Source organism: Poecilia formosa, unplaced genomic scaffold (genome assembly GCF_000485575.1).
Source record: "Poecilia formosa unplaced genomic scaffold, Poecilia_formosa-5.1.2 Scaffold68, whole genome shotgun sequence".
Classification (NCBI taxonomy): domain Eukaryota; kingdom Metazoa; phylum Chordata; class Actinopteri; order Cyprinodontiformes; family Poeciliidae; genus Poecilia; species Poecilia formosa.
In genome coordinates this window covers 1,152,926-1,170,428 of record NW_006800007.1, presented here as the reverse complement: position 1 = coordinate 1,170,428, position 17,503 = coordinate 1,152,926, and the positions used below count along the sequence as shown (strand labels likewise).

Below are 17,503 nucleotides of genomic sequence, written 5' to 3'. Positions count from 1 at the left end.
TAAATATCTACAACAGAAAATCTGCTGTGACTTTTAAAATTCAACCAATTTATTCCTATTTTTAGGATTTAATAAGAAAAAAAACATTTGTTCAAAAAGATGATTGTTACTTTTCTTATATAGAATGTTTTGAAAATTGCAAATAACTGTAGAATTTGGTCTTCACAGGAAAGCTGAAGTAAACAACACTTTTTCTATCCTATTTTGAAGGAACCAACATTTTAAGCACATCTCTGTTTCTGCTGGAGGTTTCATCCAGCTAAACAAAGGTGGTTCCTCTCCACTGTCCCCTCATGCTTGCTCAAGATGTGTGACTGATGCAAAGTCAACAGCTTCATACAATGGGGAGTTTCTTAAATGTATAACTTATAATCAATTGGCATTGATTATAATACCCTAACCCTAAATGAAGCCATCTCTACTGTAATATAATCTGGATCTAAACCAGCCTTAATCTTTTAACTAATTTGGTTGTACATTTCTACACAGCTGGATACAAACTAGATTTCTTTACATTGAGTTGACATTAATGAACCTAATTAAATAAATTCCTTTGAAATCTTTCCTCGTTGGGATGAAAATTAATTCTGCTCCTCTGATATTATTCACTCACTTATTCAAACATACACTTTTTTTTACTGCTCTATTTACCAGCCAATTAAAGTAAACACATTCAGTCATGGATTCATGATCATACCTGTGTATCCATCCAGCCAGAGCTGGTAAACCTCCTCATCCATGATGGTGGTGTTACCAACGAACACATCGAGCTCTACGGCCATCTGCGAGGAGTAAAAAAGAAAAGCTATTCAACATTAACACGTAGCGATCTGCACTTAGCTTAGCTGCCTCAAAAGACCTAATGTTGTCATATTTTATACCTTGATTTTAGGGGTGTAAAAAAAACCTGATTTAACAGTCTGTCTTTAATAAAAGCGGATCTTCAAGGTGAAACGTTCATCCTGTCAGCTGGATTTAAGCAGTTTTACTCATTAGCTAAATTAGTTCAAGGTTAGCTTCTCTGTTAGCAGCCCCGTAAAACGAGCAGCAGTTAGCCACATCAAACTGATCATCAGAAGGCAAAACTGTAAATTAGGACTGAATAAAAATTGTAATATGGCTACAGATAATTAGCTGCAGCTCAAACTTTTGCAACTAAACTAGGAATAACGATCAAACGGCTCCATCCTTATAGGTACGCAGTGTCAACAACAGCAGACATACAGCAGCACACGCTTCCGGATTGGTGACGTCACGCCGTACGTAAATCGTTAGGATTTTTAAATATTAAGTAAAAACAATACAAGAAGGATGATCTTATCATGTATATGCTCTTTAGAAACATTTTTATTATTTATTTTTATTTTACAGTAATCTTATGGTTGGTAAAACAGCTATTATTGTGTGATTCAAACGGTAGCTGTGGTTGCCATGGTGAAGGTCGCCCTGATCTAACTCCATGATGCGGTGCTGACTGTAATGGAGAGTTTTTTTTCCACTTAAACAGACATTAGAGCAAACTAAAGTCATAAACACTGTGCTATTTCTGTCGTAGGAAGTTTTCCAGGGACCTTAATACAGTCAGGTAGAAAAAAAAATAGAACTCTGTTAAATATTAAATTATTTATTACAAGAAATGTTCACCAGTGTATAATTTCTATCTAATTTACATCAAAACAACAAATGTTTTTACATTAACCTCTATCAATAAAATTATATTTTCTATCTTAGGAAAAGATTAGGATTTATTTAAAGCTGGTGTATAATCTCCTTTAACTGGAATACATTTATCTCCATTTGTATCTAAAATTGCTCTGAGGAAAGTTTACCCCACTCTTCACTTTCAACTTTGAGATATTTGAGGCGAGACTTGCATCCCACAAATCCTCAAAGCATCTCGACATTCTGAGTTTTGACTTGGAGTTTCCATTTCTTAGTGGAAACACCATTAAGAATTGGTCCTCAAATCAGCATGATTTGAGGACCAATCATGCTGAATAGTCCTCAAATTTTAAGATTTTCCTCAATTTGCTTAATTTGCCTTTGGGATTAACAAAGATCCATTTGCATGTTTTTCAGGTATGAAATTATCAAAATCACTAAATTACAAAGGAATAAGATGACAGACATCCATTTAGAGGTTTTAAACAAACAACAACACAATAAAAGTAAACAAAAAGCAGTCAAGTATTGGAATGAAAATTAGCTTAAAAGGAGCCAAAGTCCAAAGAAGAACAATAAAAGATCTTCAGAAAGCCTGAAGAATACCTAAGATCATTTTAAAATAACACTGCTTTCAAACTATTTTTAAATGAAGTGCTAAAAGCAAAACAGGAAAGTTGGTCAGCTATGTCTCTCATTATAGCATGTCCAACTATTCCAAAAGTTTAACTCCCCAAACTGGATTAAATAATTTCTATCTTCATATATTTCATAAATAGCACAGACAATGTTCTTTTTAATTGATTTCTATTGTGAATAGAAGTGAATGCTGAATGCGTTTGACAACAAAATGGCAAGGATAATTAGTGTTGGAGCTGCTGAAATTCAAAGGAAGTAAAAATATGCTAGAAAACACTGAAATTGAAAGTTTATTGTTCTCTCAATAGAAAGGCTGCACTAATTTAAATGAGTTCACCAAAGCCTGTTTATTCGTCACTCTCCAAAAAGGGGAAAAAAAACTGAGCTGGAGAGAAAGCTGCAAGAGTTCATTAATAGGAAACATGAGTCTTGGAAGTTTCCTGCACAGTATGAAATTTCTTGACTCAGCATAAACTGTTCATTTTACTGAGAAAGTCTTCAGTGGTCAGACTGAAACTTACAAATAAAAAGTGATGACTGAAATTACATGAAACATCTTGCAGCGAGATATAGCCTTTTGTTGACTTTTGTCCTTTAATTTGTACTTTCTGTTACTGGGAAAAGTGTCAGATCCAGAATAGACCCCCTTCAACAGGATCCACTTCGCTTGCACACAATCTGCTCTCTTTTCCTGCTCAGATTAAGCCATATAAATCCCTGTAAATCCTTCTCCTCACCCTCCCGTTTCTGTGTTTCTGCATGTGTCCTTCAGAATGACAACATGTGGGAGAAAAAATAAAAACCAACCCCTTCTTCCACCCACGCCCCCCGGTCAGCTCGTTTTTTTGTCAGATCTCTTGCTGCACATCAACACTCTCATTTCTAAACTCCCATGACACCCTGATTCCATCCCCAGATTCCTCTCAGCGTGGTTAACACCCTACATTGTTAGGGCCTCCGTGAAACAATGGAGGTGGGACAGAGGGCGGAAGGATGTGGCCGAATACCTCAGCATAAACCGATGGGAAAAACACACACACAAACGCCTGCAGTCAAACTTTCCAACTGTGTTCTTTGAAAAGAAACAAATCGTGTCTCCTGATACAGACAGAATGTGCTGTGCTTTTGTGAACTCCAAAAGCCTTTAGGACACAATAGAGATAGTTTGAGTTTAGAGGATGAGATCACGCTTGTAAACGGATAAATCCAGAGGAAGTACGGTCACATACAGAACTTTTCCTATTTGTTTCGATTGTAAACTGAACTTTTCCATGTCTGTGTGGTCTAACATAGTAAAAAGGATATTAAAAAAAACGTTTTAAATTTAAAAGTACAAATGTTTCTGAAATTGTAAAATAAATCTGTTTACAATGTTGCTAAAAGAAACTCAAACTATTTAAATCCGAAAGATAAGGTGTTCAAAAATGTCAGATTGATGCATATCTATGGTGCGTCAAGCAACCACTAGAAAGATTAACACTTCAGATTACTGGAGTCTGTCAAGTTAACAACTATCAACATTAATCTTCCTGTAAAGAAAGACAATTCAAAATAAAACCAAACCAAGTCACTTGAATCAGGAATATTTTTAAATATTTTACTTAATAAAAAATCAGGCTTTCATCTTAAAATTTAGATTTTTTTTCAACAGTCTAAATTCTTAGGGAAAAGTCAGAGTTATGAAATTAAAGTCAAAATTACATTTTGAATCTCAGAATCTCTGATTTTTATTTTCCAAAAACGTCAGTTTTCATAGATTAAAGTTAGAATTCTGAATTTTTAATCTCAGAATTAATATTTTTTTTTAAATCGAATTTTAAAAAAAATCTGATTTTTAAAAATCTAAATTCAAAGGAAAAAGTCAGAATTATGATATTCAAAAAATCTGGTATTTTAAATATTCTGAATTATATCAGATCACAATTCTTTTTTTCAAACATGTAAACATTTTGAGAGAAAATGTCAGTTTTGTGAAATGAAAGCTAAGATTAATTCTCACTTTTGTGTAGAACTCTGAGCTTCTTAAAAGTAACATTTATAAGAATAAAGTAATTTTATGTGACCTTAAACCTCTTAAACAAAGCTTTAAAAATGAATAGGTCTAAATGCAGGTGGAGCTCCGCAACATTGACCATATTTACATCTTTTAAGTTGTTATTTTGCATCATCTCTTCAGCTAGTCCTGTTGTTCTATCTGAATCATTCGATCGCGCTTTTACTTTGAAGGCCTCCTATGTGTATTTCCGGTAGCGCTGCAGCTTCACGCGCAGCTCAGCAGGCTCGTTAAACTGGTGGAGGCAGACATTGTTGTGATAGCAGCTCAGCTACGGAGGATGAAGCGCCTGTAATGAGCAGGTAACGGGTCGAGTCAGACCGTTTTATCTCCTTTCTTTTTTCTCTGTTTTACCTTTGTTTGTTTGTTTGTTTGTTTGTTGTTGTTTTTTTTTATATATAAAATGTGCCGCCCCCGGTAGAAGACACCGCCGCTCCGTCAACGGAAATCTGCCTCCATTCAACCGAAGCACAGCAGAGCCTGACGACGCGATGCCGCCGACCTGAAAACCCACAACATCTGCGAGGTTTTGCATCCGTGGGTAGCGGGGTAAAATCTCGGCGGACCCAATCGGAGATAAGCACCTCCACAGGGCGGATGTTTTCTCGAGAAAACGGACTGTTGAGCTCCGAGAGGCCTTTGGAAAACACAGTCTGCTGCTGAGGAGATGATGATGATGATGATGATGGACTGACATTAATCGGAGCTTGCGGTGCATCCTCACACCCGACCTCATTAAGGCCTTGAAGAAAGCAGTCTAAATAAAGAAATCACATGACACAAGAAGCGGATGATGTGAAAACTCTCAGCTGAGCATCAAATACAGCAACATTTGTGGGGGGTTGAATAATTTCTCAGGGACTCCATAGGTTTTCTCGCTCACAATGGGCAGTGAAGGTGAGATCATAACCAGAGAGCTGTCAAAGGTCTCTGATGAGGATTTGCTGGCCTGCTCCAAAGAGGAGCTGGTGAGCCGGTTGCGTAAGGAGGAGTCAGAAAAGATCTCCGCTCTGATCCAGCGCGGCAGGCTCATCAAGGAGGTCAACAAGCAGCTGCAGGGCCACCTCCTGGAAATCAGGGAACTAAAAGTCATCAACCAGCGTCTGCAGGAGGAGAACACCGAGCTGCGGGACCTCTGCTGCTTCCTGGACGACGACAGGCTCAAGGTGAAGAAGCTGGCCAGGGAGTGGCAGCTGTTTGGCCACCACGCCGCCAAGGTGATGCGGGAGGACCTGGGCGGCTACCTGAAGAAGCTCGCTGACCTGGAGCGCATGCAGGACGGTCTGGTGAAGGAGAACCTGGACCTGAAGGAGCTGTGCCTGGTGCTGGAGGAGGAGTGTGTGAGCAGGAGCGACTCCAGCCCCGGCGGCTCCACTGAGCTCAACCTACCCTGCATGGTGGCCCGGGACTTGGGAGACGGAAGCTCCAGCACGGGCAGCGTGGGAAGTCCAGACCAGCTTCACCTGGTGTGCTCACCTGACGACTGACGGCCGCCAGAGGGGCTTTGGACTCCACGGACTAAATTGGAGGCATTAAAGGATACTTCAGGATTAAAAAAAAAAAAAAAAAGATGTTAAAAGGTTATTAGATGCTAATATCTTCACTAGCTGCAAATGTGCGAAAACTTTCCGAAAAACAAAACAAAACACAATTTCGTAATTGCGGTGTTTCAGTTTAATAAAACAGCAATTAAAATCGTTCCTTTCATCTTCTTGGTTTCCGCCAGTGGGAACATCCGGTTGTAGATCATGTGAGTAGTGTGATGCCAAACCCCTCCCCCCCTCTCCCAATAATTCTAGCCAAAACTTTTTATTAAAAAAACAAAAATGTTTTTTTTTTTCAAAATTGTGTGTTTCCATTAAGGGAATTTATGTCAAGATACTAAACTGTATAGTCAATGGAAAGGAAGCTACTTGCTTAATTTTGGAAAAACTGCAATGGAAACACTTTTTTCACATCACTTCTCCTTATTGGCAAGCCAATTTGCATATTAGCTAGATATTTGATTTGGATCTAAATATTTAACTTGTAGCAATATAAATAGTTGTCATATTTTCTATGTATTTAGGTCTGAGCTAAATATTTGGTTTAGAAAATAAATATTTAGTCTGAAAATAAAAAAAGAGTCACATGATCAACAACTGGATGTTCCCACTGGAACAAACACCAAAGAAGAAGACAACAGGAAGTAGCTGGAGGATGGTGGCATGTTTTTTAATTACTCATCTGGTGAACAAATCTATTCATGTGATTTAAATTTCCTTTTTAATGGAAACACCGCAGTTGCAAAATTGTCATTTTCTTTCGACATTAGCAGAATATTGACAAAGTTTTGCTCACATTTGAAATGAAAACTCAGCTACTCATTCTAAAGTCTATATTTCCATCCTTAAAATCTCTAAATATTTTTTGCATTTCTCTAACATTTTGCACATTTTAGTCCAACACATTTTAATGATTTTTATAAATTGTTAAAATACTGAAGTTGACTTCTCATTCACACTGTGGTAAAGGGCTATTTCACAGCTTTTATTGGCAACTTAAGTCAGCCATTTTTAACACCTCTCAGACTTGTGAAATCCTACATTATCCTACGTTAAACACAGATCCTTTATTTTACAGTTTATTCATTTATTTTATTTGTAAAACAGAATAGAACAGTTTTCAAATTTGTATCTGTCAAATCACTAACGACAAACTCTAACCAAATCAGAGTTCCTCAACTAAAATCTCAAAAAAGATCATATTTGTTTATGTAAACTCTACGTACAACCTTTTAAAACATTTTTTGAATTTGCGTTGGTCATTATTACAAAGAAGACAATGGTTATTTCCTTAAGAAACATTGTTTGGAGGTGGTGTAACAGCAATGATCTTCTTGTATGAAACGTTTATTGAGAACGGAACATGTAAATGTAGAATAAAAAAAATAATAATTATGCTAAGATCATGAATTGAGGTTAAAGTATAGAGATATAAAACATTTTAATCTTCGACATAAAATTCTACTGTACACAAAGAAGGAAAAGAATATGATCAAAACAGAAAATAGCATAAGTTTTTTACATGTACATGAAAGGAATCACTTCATTACATTCTCGTAGTTCTTTTTCCAGCCAGAAAATCTAACTATTTTTTATTTCTTATCCTATCAGTGTCAAATATGTTCAGAAATGTACAGACCTATTCAATAAATTAGAATATTATTGAAAAGCCCACTTATTTTAGGAACTTTATCGCTAAACATATAGACTAATTACACACAGATGGGTGGGTGTTTGAAAGCCTTTATTTCTGTTAATTATGATCATTTTCAGCTTACTGTTAATGAAAACATGACATTTTAAGATTATAATATTACATCAAACCAATTAAAAATATTTTTAATAACAGAAATGTGGGTTTTATGAAAACTATGTACTTGGAAACTAAATACTTGCTTGAACGATATTTTCAAAAAGGTGCTTTTGATCTGAAAACGAGACTCATATATTCAAATTTATTTAATATGACTCTAATATTTCAATTCAAATTCAAAAACACTTTATTGATCCCAAAGGGAAATTAAATGTTGTTGTAACTCATATTAATTACATTTCTAGAACTTTCACATTATTTAGTCAGGGCTAGAAAAGCATTTTATTTTAGTTGTTAAAGTACATAAAAGTACATTAACATACTATTAGATTGATTAAAGAAAGTTTTTATCTTGAGATGGATAAAACAAGGTTAGCATCTGTTGCTAACAGGGAGTAAAAAATACACAATAAAAGGGGAACAATTTAATCCTAGCATCTAGATCTCTTATTGGGAGGCTCAATGATAGTAACATAGTTAGCATAAAATATCTCAAATCAGAGTAACGATCTGAATTTTTAAAAAGTCAGAAGTATATAACCAATTAAGTGAGAACTTTTTTCTTGTTTTTCACTCTTAGTTTGTCTAATTGAGAATACTTTATTTTCTTAGTACAAGAAAGTCTGCCATGTTAACAAATTTAGCAGGACGATAAATTCTCCCAGTAATTATTGCGATAAACAATAAAATTGTTGTTTTGAGACCATTTTCAAGTAATAAATTGAGTATATAATGCATGTAAATTTTATTTTGTAAAGAGCACTTAACACTGGAACTGGAAGAGATTTTAAATATTCAACAACCAATACAACAATAAATAAAACAAAAATAAAAACCCACACAAAACCATAAATAAAATGGACTATGATGTCTCTGCAAACCAAGCTGCCTTTCAAAAAATATTAATCATCAGAATTACTCATTTTAATTTATCATGTGATTAATTGGTTGTTGAATCAGGTGTAGAGACAGGAAGATAATTGGTGACGCACCGCCTCCAGCCTTCGTCTGGTTGGTAAAGAATCATTGGATTCTATATAAAAATGTCAGATGCATTGGAAATTATGTTATAAAGGTTTGTAAAGTAGCGTTTGCATCAACTGCTGTGACATTTTAGAGATACTGGTGTTGTAGGTAAAAGTCCAGTTTGGTTTATTTATTACAGACAAGATATTAAGTGTTTATAACCTTTTAACTGAACTTTAAAAAATCCTGAGGTTTCCCTTTAAGGTGCTCTGAATGCTGCAATGTTTCTGTGCCACAATAGGATTTGAGAAACTTTATCACCCGACCAATTTCAGGACCTGATGACAAAGTATCTAAGTTTTACAGTGTTTTTTCTATTGAATCTTCTGAGATTTCTCCTTTTTCAGTGATCTGTTGTTGAAAAAAAATGGGACCAATAACTGGGTCACGAATATAAATTTATCTCATGCACTGGACTAGCCTACACTGGTAGAAGCCTTCTTTTCTAATGCACTGGAGAGCCTCGTCTTAGATCATTAAATCACAGATCTAATGATGGATTTTAATCCAGTTTTGAGCCATATTTAGTCCACTGGTGATTTGATATTGGCCTTTCCTACATAGATGCCCAGTTGTGTAATATTTTATGCACTCTCTCTTCCTCAGGGCAGGATTGGAGTGCCATATGTGCATGATGGTTGTTACTGTTTTTACTCCAGGTTGTAGTGCAGTTGGGAAAATTCGTCAATTTCTGGCATAGTTTAAGTTTTGGTTCATGGTAGAGGTTAAGGTAAAGTTCTCTCAGAGCAGAACTAATAGTTACTTTATCCTGTTTTAAAAACCCAGCTGGAATCTCTTTGTATCAAACTGGAAGGTCTACAAACTTTAATGATTTTTATTCCAATTCTTCTTTTCTTTCTTTGCATTTAACTTGCACCCTTTGGGGTGACTAACTTTGACTCTTCTTTATCTCGGTTTATCTGTGTTAATTATAGAATTACTAACTGTTTTTGGGTTTAAACCGTAGATAGATGCACATGGATTAGAGAAGATTTATTTTGTCGTCAGTTGTTTATTGGTGGGCTATGCTCGTAGTGCACTGAAGAGCTTTAAATACAGTCGATATTGACTCCCTCTGCTGTTCTGACCTTTTCTTCTGAGTTTGAACTCATGTTTGCATGTTCACGACACAGAGTAGGTGATTGATTTCTGCTCCTCACTTGATTAATGCACCCTGTTTGTCACGCAGGAACAGTTCATGAATGTTCATCGGTTTTATTTTTGGATCTCCTTTTGGCTCAAGAGGGCTGTTAATGCTTGTGCCCTCTTAGTGATCCACATACGTCATTCTACAGTGGCACAAACACTGATTTTTATATTTATTTTCTCCTTCTACTCAGGAGCTTTCGTTCTGACTCTGCCTCCCTAATCTCATTTTGCAGCTTCAATCAGAGATGTTGATGAATTAGCAAGACTCTGGCTTCAGCTTTTGATAAATGAGAGTTCGGGGTCAGGAAACGGCCATCAGCAAAAGTCTAAATGCATTTAACTAATCAATGCCAGAATTGATCGTTCTCATTAGCTAAATCGTCTGCCATTATTCTGGAAAGTATTTCCACAATCGGTGCAGTTTGACTTATTCAGACCCAAACTATGTGAAGTTAAAATACAGCAAAAAAGAGCAAATGTAATTAAAAAAATCAGCTGCCAGACTGATAAATATTGTTTAAATTCCATGGAAGTAGTTGCATTTGACTTGATCATTCTTGATTTTTAGAATTAAACTGACACATTGCTGCTCATTTTACTAAATTTTAATTTTTTTATACAGACTGGAGCTGGAAAGTATCACAAACTAACTCTTGTGCTAAAACAAGCTGCATAGGTCCACATTTTGAAAATAAATTCACTTAAAATTTCAACAAAACTCTCATTTTTTGATGAAAAAGATTTGGCTCTAGAATTATGTTTTTTTTAGCTGTATAGAAATCGTTTTATTTTGCAAAACTGCAACGGAAACACTTTTTTCACATCATCCCAAGTGGAAGTTAAATGTCGTAACTCATCGTATCTTTAAAGAGTCGTTTGTAGATGGTGATGCTTTGGACAGGAAGGATCTCCTATAGCAGTCAGTGCTGCAACTAATCTGATGAGGCCTCTGACAGAAGACTTTAGCTGCGTTGAATTTTGCGTAAATAAAAAAATATATATCACAGCAAATATCACAAACTATTTTGATGAAACTTTGCATCCATACCACTCCACAAAGCATTAATATCTGCATTATAATCAAACTAAACAAATTCACACAATTTTTCATGCAGACTTTTCTTCTTTATTCTCTGTGACTTCGTACAAGTCTGAATATAAAAATAACAATAAGGCACTGCCCACCAAAACAGAAAAATCTAAACATTACCAAAAATATATTACACTCTAAAAACTCTAATAAATAGATGATTATATAATCTATTCTATATCAACTCCTACGGTCCAGCCTTAGTTGTCAATAAACTGTATAAATATCTGTAGTCTAAAAGGATCCACACGCACAGTAAGGCTGGTAGTTATGAGCACACCATTGGTTGTTAACTTCCACAAAGTAAAAACAGATAAAAATATAGTTATTATTCTTGCATTAACTCAGTTCTCATGTTATTCTTTTAGAGAGCCTGAGTTTTTTCTGTTAGAGTATATTTTCTTTCATATATAGTGCATGCAGTTTTCCCCCAATAAAAAAAACATTCATTTCATCTTATAGCTTAAAAAAGTAAAAATATATCAACTTTATGTAAAAAAAAAATAAATAAAAAACTAAGAGTGTAACATTCAAATTCTGATAATGCCACAGATTTTCATGCCATCCAAGGTTCCAGTTTACATGTAGCCAGATATCTGGGAAAACCAAAACATTTTTAGACATTTTGGCCTTTCAGCCAACCAGAGTGGAGATTTGAGGAAATAACGCAGCAGTGTGTCCAAAAACCTGGTTTGACATGATTCCCAATCAACATTGGCCTGTATTTTATTATTTATATTTATATAAAATAAATATACACTGTTTCAAAGTAGTTAAAATTATATCCACACAAATTAACCTCTTGGCGCCATGTTTAAATCCTAACAGGAAGTCGTGGTTGTTTTGAAGCAACCTGATTAGCTGACATGGACTTTAGTTTTGCGCTACACTGCCCCCTACGGGTTTGCCATGTTTAAAGCAAGCTTAAGAGTGCATTTGTACGAGTGTTGGAGGCAGGCTAAGAAAAAAAAGTTTAAATTACGAGAATAAAGTAATAAAATTAGAAGGATAAAATCTTATTAAAGAGAGTAAAGTTGTAGTAACAGACTTAGTCTTGGAGTGGCCCTGACACTCTGTCGTACTGTTGTATATTTATTTGGGTTCATGTGATTGAAATTTTTCTGGAACTGATCGAGAGATCCAGTTCCGTGTGCAATATTTGTGTTTTAGAATCGGTGTAGGGGAGATATTTGTTTTAATAAAAACCCGGCTACGTGTGCCCAAGACCTTATCAGCTGAGATCAGAGATTAACTAACAAAGCAGCTGATCGTCTTGAAATGCCTAAAAAAGTCATTGTCCTCGTTTCTATCAGCGTTTCGCAGAGATCCCGCGTTTGGGCTGGAACCAGAACCAGCTGTAGTGTTTCGCCAGGCGATCACAGGGTGAGAATGGTTGGTGAATGCAGGGAGTGATCCGACTGGTCACCACTGCTGCTGCTGCGCCGATGGGCGACTCCGCAGGGCTGCTGGGCCGAAGGGTGCAAGGCCTGATGGGACACGGCGAGTGCTGCTGCTTCTGACGTAGAGGACGGATATGTGAAAACCATGCCGGCGGAGAAAGACAGGAGGGACGGCGTCGATGTGAGGACCGGTGTGTGGAGCGACTCGGACTCAGAAGCGACGACCGAGGCGGTGGACACCACCGGTTTGGCCGGGATTATTATCTTCGGTTTGGGCTTCTCTGGCTTTTTTGTGGAGGGTCCCGGAATGATGGATTCTTCTGGTTCCAGTTTGATGGCTCCAAAAGAGGAAAGCGAAGGCGTGGGATCAGAATCGGAATCAGAGTCGTCTATTTTGCAGATGGGACGGTGGGCTTCCAGGACCAACTCGAGCTTCTCCTTCTCCTTCTGCAGTTCAGCTATTTCTTTCTGCAGACGTGACTTCTCGCCTTCCAGTTGATCGGTTTCCTGCTCCGGAGGGGAGGACAATCAAGTTCAATCATGCCTGACTCAGGTATTTGCACTTTTTAGGAATTAAGTGTTATGACACTTGAAAAATCTTTACTCACATTTTGCAATGAGTCAGTCAGCTCACGGCGGCGATTGCGACATTTTGCTGCTGCCATTTTATTCCTTTCCCTTCTGATCCTGCGTCTTTCCAGTTCTTCAAGTGACAACTGTGATTAAAAAGAGAAATGCAAACTATTACATATCAGAAAATAGGTCACAGAGCTGTTAAAAAGTAGGTTACAGAGCTGTTAAAAAGTATTTACGCCCTTACAGGTTTCTTCTATGTTTGCTTTTTTGTGTCACTTACATGTTTCAGATCTAAACCTGGTTGACATCATTTAAACTTTTAAAAGATTCCAACCTGGTTTTATGGGTTACGTCCAAGTGTTTTTTAACAAAAACTGAACAATCATAGGACAATCTGGCTGAATAATATAAGAGTTTCATATAAGTTGATATCAATAATTATTGATTAGTTTTTTAGAAATATCTGAAATACTGCCATTTCTTGTATTATACATAAATTACTCTAAAGTTGTTGTACTTATTTTCTATTTCCACTCTGCTCCGTTCTTTATATTTTTAAGCAGTTATGAGGGACAGTGACAAAACCTTCAACTGCTGCAAGTTACTCAGCAGGTTGTTGCTAGGTAACCAAAGAGTGAGTGAGTTGCTAGGTAACCAAAGAGTGAGAGAGCTAGTTGATTCCACCAACCTTCCTTGGCCATTCAGAAGCAGATTTGTTACGTTTAAAGTCACAAACTGATTTCTGGACAGAATTTTTCCTAAAACTCAAGATGAGATGAGCTTTGTCTTTTTTTGCTGTGGAACTTTACTAAAATGCCATTTTTGACTTTCTTTTTTTTTTATCTAGTTGTGATTTTTGTGGGGGGGTTTTCCCCCAAGATATTTTATCCTTCCATCTGTTTTCTTACAGGTTCCATTTAGGTGACAATATTTTTGATTACAAAGGAATCAGGTGTGAGTCGGTAAAGAGAAATTAAACTCAACTTTATAAAACTGTGGCAAAAGAAAGCAGGAGGAGAAATGGCTTTCAGTGCCAAAATCGTCAAGTCAAAAATTATTTCACCTACTAAATAATTAACAATTAATTAACAATTAGAACAAAAATTTGCTCAATCTAGTCAACTCTAATCAATAAAATCAGGATTTTTCTGTGAGAAATGCTTGCTGTATTTAGCCAAATTTTTCAAATTAATCAAAATCAGATTTTGGTGCATTAAAGTTGCTGGATAGATGTGGAAAAGGCAAAAACCCTACTTATTTCAAGACAAATAATTAGTGTTGTTTCCAATATTTTCTATAGTAATAAGATCTTAATCTTTAAAATGTGACAAAGAGCAAAGACAGAAGAGCTGAATGATGAGTTGCATTTTCTTGCTTCTGGATCATATAAGTGGAGAATTACCACCACCATGTGAGGACTCTGAGTCATAACAATCATGGCGGCTGAATAACTCAGTATCGTCTTCTTGTTTTTGTGCTTGTAACATGACAAGTCTGGCTTTATCCGACACCCTACTGAATAATTACAGTTGCGCCCTATATTTCCTGCCCTTTTGGGTCCATGACTCACGCTCAGACCCCTGGGGTGAGTCAAGGGTGAGTCACAGAAAATGACTTGCCCATGTGAGTCACATGACTGTGTACTTCCTGTACCATAAAATCGCAGCTTTGTGACGTGGATGTGTGCCAGTCAGCAAGTGCCCCCTGAAAATGAGAAATTGCTAAATGAATGAAGCTACAAGGGTTAAAGTTGCAACAAGAGGGATCCACGTTTTAGATTCCCTCTGACATCTGGAAGCTTTTTGTTTCACATGTAAACAATAACCATAAAGTAAACAGAGGATGTTTACATTAGGGAATAAAAACTATTCAAGGACTTAGAGATGTTCTCAATAGTTTCTCAGAAAAATCTATTTCTAAATAACTGAAATTCAGAAAACAGCGACTCTGTGACACAATGCTACAGGATGTTACATGATGGTTACACAGAAATGACTGAGTCACTGGTCACACCTCTGACCTCCTTAACTCCCAGATATCTTATTTTTACTTCTAATTCAATATATAGCTGCTTTTCCATTACAAATATGTACAAAACTTTGTCGAAAAACACAGTTTTGCAATTGCAGTGTTTCCATAAACTAAGAAACGTTATTAAAAATCAGACATGAATAAGTAAACTAATTAAAGACATTACGAGCTACGATCCTCCTACCACTTCCTGTTTTCTTCTTCTTCTTTGTGGTTTGTGCCAGTAGCATCAGCTAGTTTCCATTGCAGTTTTGTGTAATAAATCAATTTCGACATGGTCAAAAAACAAAAGTTTTTTGTTTTTTTTTAATTGGCGGGTTGAAAGCCAATTTATTGTCTAAATGTCAGTTTCTGACCGTCTCAAACCTACCTGCTCATCATTCCTGCGCCTTGTGGACGGTGGGGTATTAGCAGCTGCCCTTATGACCCCGGGTCTGATGAGATGGGACTGGGAAGGTGGCGGACCCATCGGCCGGGCCCCAACAATGGATGGGTAAGGCGGTACCGGTGAGCGCGAAGGTCCTGGAGGATGCATGAGTGAGGGCTGGACCAGCCACTGGAGGTCCTGGTTTGTCGTGATGGCATTCAGGCTTGGGACAAAGTGGCTGCTGCCTGCCATTGTAAATTTCTGGAATAATAATAATGAATAAACATTGTTATGTAGAAGAAAACTAAAAACAAAGTGACAAAGCAGACTTTGTCACTTTGTCATTATACATAAAAATTGATAATAGTCATCAGAGGTGGGAAGTATAACTACTTCAGCATATTTTTACGTAAGTAAAAGTTAAAAGGAGCCGTCCAAGAAAGCCGCTCAAGTAAGAGTAAAAAAGTATTTGGTAAAAGGTTTACTGAAGTATTAATTAACTAATCATTTAATATTTAAAAATGACAATCATACAGACAAAAAAGCTAAGCTAAAAGGCTAAGTGGACATTTTGGTATTTTAAGGATGAAAATGTCAATAATTTATATACGTAACAAAAATGAAATCAGGTGAAAGAATTATTTTTCAAATCAGTTTCTTTCAATAAAAAACTTATGAAACTTTAACATAAAATGCAGGTGTGTCAGAGAGTCTAGAAATTGTACTCAAAATGTAACTGAGCAAATATAACTAGTTACTACCCAACTCTGACAGTCACACACTAAAATTACAAAATATCTCGCTGTTATATATTGTTTTTTATGTAACACATTAAAGAAATTTTACATTAAAAGTACTTAAACCACTAATTCCTCCTGTGTGTGTAAACCTGTTCCACCTCTGACCTGTAGCCCAGTTTGGTGAGCGCACACCTACCTGCTCCTGCTGCGTGGTGGACATGCTGGTGCTTCCCAGTGATGCGGAGTTTGACCCGGACAAGTTGCCTCCGTACGCCGGGTTGCCTCTCCCTTGACTCCCAAAGTTTCGATACATCCTCTCCGGTTTTCTGTGAAACGGCAACCGAACCTAACCTTGGTTTTGTGTGTATATATAACCTTTTGATCGTAGCTTTCGGGATGAGTCTAGTGGGTTAATTCAAACTCTGGGGGCAAGCCCACTGTATTGCCGTAAGTCGGTAGAGTCCAAACAAATTCAATCCGAAGGGGAGCAAGGAAGGGAAAAAGTGTTTGACTTTTGTTTAAATCGAGCCAAAACGTCCGAAAGTTGTTCAAGCCGCACCTCCCGCTTCCTAGTCATCCATGTAGAATCGGAAGTCTGGGAGTAATTGTCAGGTTGTAAACCCTTAAAGCCGGAGAATTGGTTTGCCACGCCCCTCCGTACTTACGGGAAATAGTGTTGTCTGGAATCTCTCACGAACTCAAGCCACGTGGGGCTGACGTCACTGCCCATATATGGTGAGTTTCCTCCCCGCAACTACAAACAGGGATTCCTCAGGCAGTGTCACCTCATGGTCAAAACTAGTTGTTTTGTTTCTCGTGTTATCAAACGTACAAGTGGAAATGTTATTATATTTTCCAGCTTCAGATAAGAGGCTGCCTCTTGCTGTAACCGGCTCATACAGGAAACAGCCAGTTTCCAAAGGCGAAACCAACTGTTAGCAAGTGAAAGTGAGACGATATGTTTATTTTACAACTTTATATGTAGCTAGAATGCTGTAATTTAAAATACATCTGTATATAAAATGATCGTTTTGAGTATTTCTTGAGACATTTACATTCTTACACAACATGAGTAATTTCTAATTTCCTCCTAAAACCTTTGACGTGAGCTCCTATATTATTTACAACCTTAGGGCAGATTTTCATCATTTTCTTTCTGTTCAAAAATCCACTCCATCTTATTAGCTTATGTATACATAACACTGAAAAATATATATTTTTAAAAATACATGAATATTCATGTTGTTATGCTGAAAACTATAGAACATTATTAAGGTAATGATCATGTTTAGACACAAGTATAAACATGTAACTGTAATGTATTAGTATAAATATATCCTAGAAATACATATAAACAAAAAATAAACAGTTAAGCTCATAAATTATTCTTATTTGTTAGTTTTGTGTGGGAGA

The 17,503-nt window shown here is 36.6% G+C and overlaps 3 protein-coding genes across 4 annotated transcripts in view; 1 reads left to right on the top strand and 2 right to left on the bottom strand.

Annotated features, from left to right (window-relative positions):
• fibpa (fibroblast growth factor (acidic) intracellular binding protein a) overlaps positions 1-17,503 on the bottom strand; it is a 28,101-nt gene that overhangs the window by 6,082 nt on the left and 4,516 nt on the right. Inside the window, exons 1-2 of one of the 2 annotated variants that reach the window (XM_007555078.2) lie at positions 882-1,251; positions 698-782 (exon numbers count right to left, since the gene is read on the bottom strand). In XM_007555078.2, coding sequence (XP_007555140.1) covers positions 698-782 — 85 coding nt within the window. In that variant the 5' untranslated portion in view covers positions 882-1,251. Of the gene's footprint in view, positions 1-697; positions 783-881; positions 1,252-17,503 lie in introns of those variants that run through there. The other variant, XM_016672966.1, reaches the window with a different exon arrangement.
• ccdc85b (coiled-coil domain containing 85B) lies at positions 1,529-6,120 on the top strand. The gene is made up of 3 exons (XM_007555077.2): positions 1,529-1,585; positions 4,552-4,656; positions 4,776-6,120. Exon 3 carries the CDS (start codon positions 5,239-5,241, stop codon positions 5,839-5,841), a length of 603 nt encoding a protein of 200 aa, XP_007555139.1. The 5' UTR covers positions 1,529-1,585; positions 4,552-4,656; positions 4,776-5,238; the 3' UTR covers positions 5,842-6,120.
• Positions 10,990-17,281, bottom strand: fosl1a (FOS like 1, AP-1 transcription factor subunit a). Its single transcript, XM_007555076.2, has 4 exons — positions 16,287-17,281; positions 15,354-15,611; positions 12,985-13,092; positions 10,990-12,883 (listed from the first exon to the last, which is right to left on the bottom strand). Exons 1-4 carry the CDS (start codon positions 16,401-16,403, stop codon positions 12,353-12,355), a joined length of 1,014 nt encoding a protein of 337 aa, XP_007555138.1. The 5' UTR covers positions 16,404-17,281; the 3' UTR covers positions 10,990-12,352.

What these genes read in the sequence shown, in the direction of transcription:
- ccdc85b (XM_007555077.2), top strand. Translation starts at nt 5,239, where the DNA reads ATGGGCAGTGAAGGTGAGATCATAACCAGAGAGCTGTCAAAGGTCTCT.
- fosl1a (XM_007555076.2), bottom strand. Translation starts at nt 16,403, where the DNA reads ATGTATCGAAACTTTGGGAGTCAAGGGAGAGGCAACCCGGCGTACGGA. An exon ending in CCACCACGCAGCAGGAGCAG is followed by an intron (nt 15,612 to 16,286) that starts GTAGGTGTGCGC and finishes TTATTATTCCAG; the next exon opens with AAATTTACAATGGCAGGCAG. An exon ending in TGACTGACTCATTGCAAAAT is followed by an intron (nt 12,884 to 12,984) that starts GTGAGTAAAGAT and finishes CCTCCGGAGCAG; the next exon opens with GAAACCGATCAACTGGAAGG.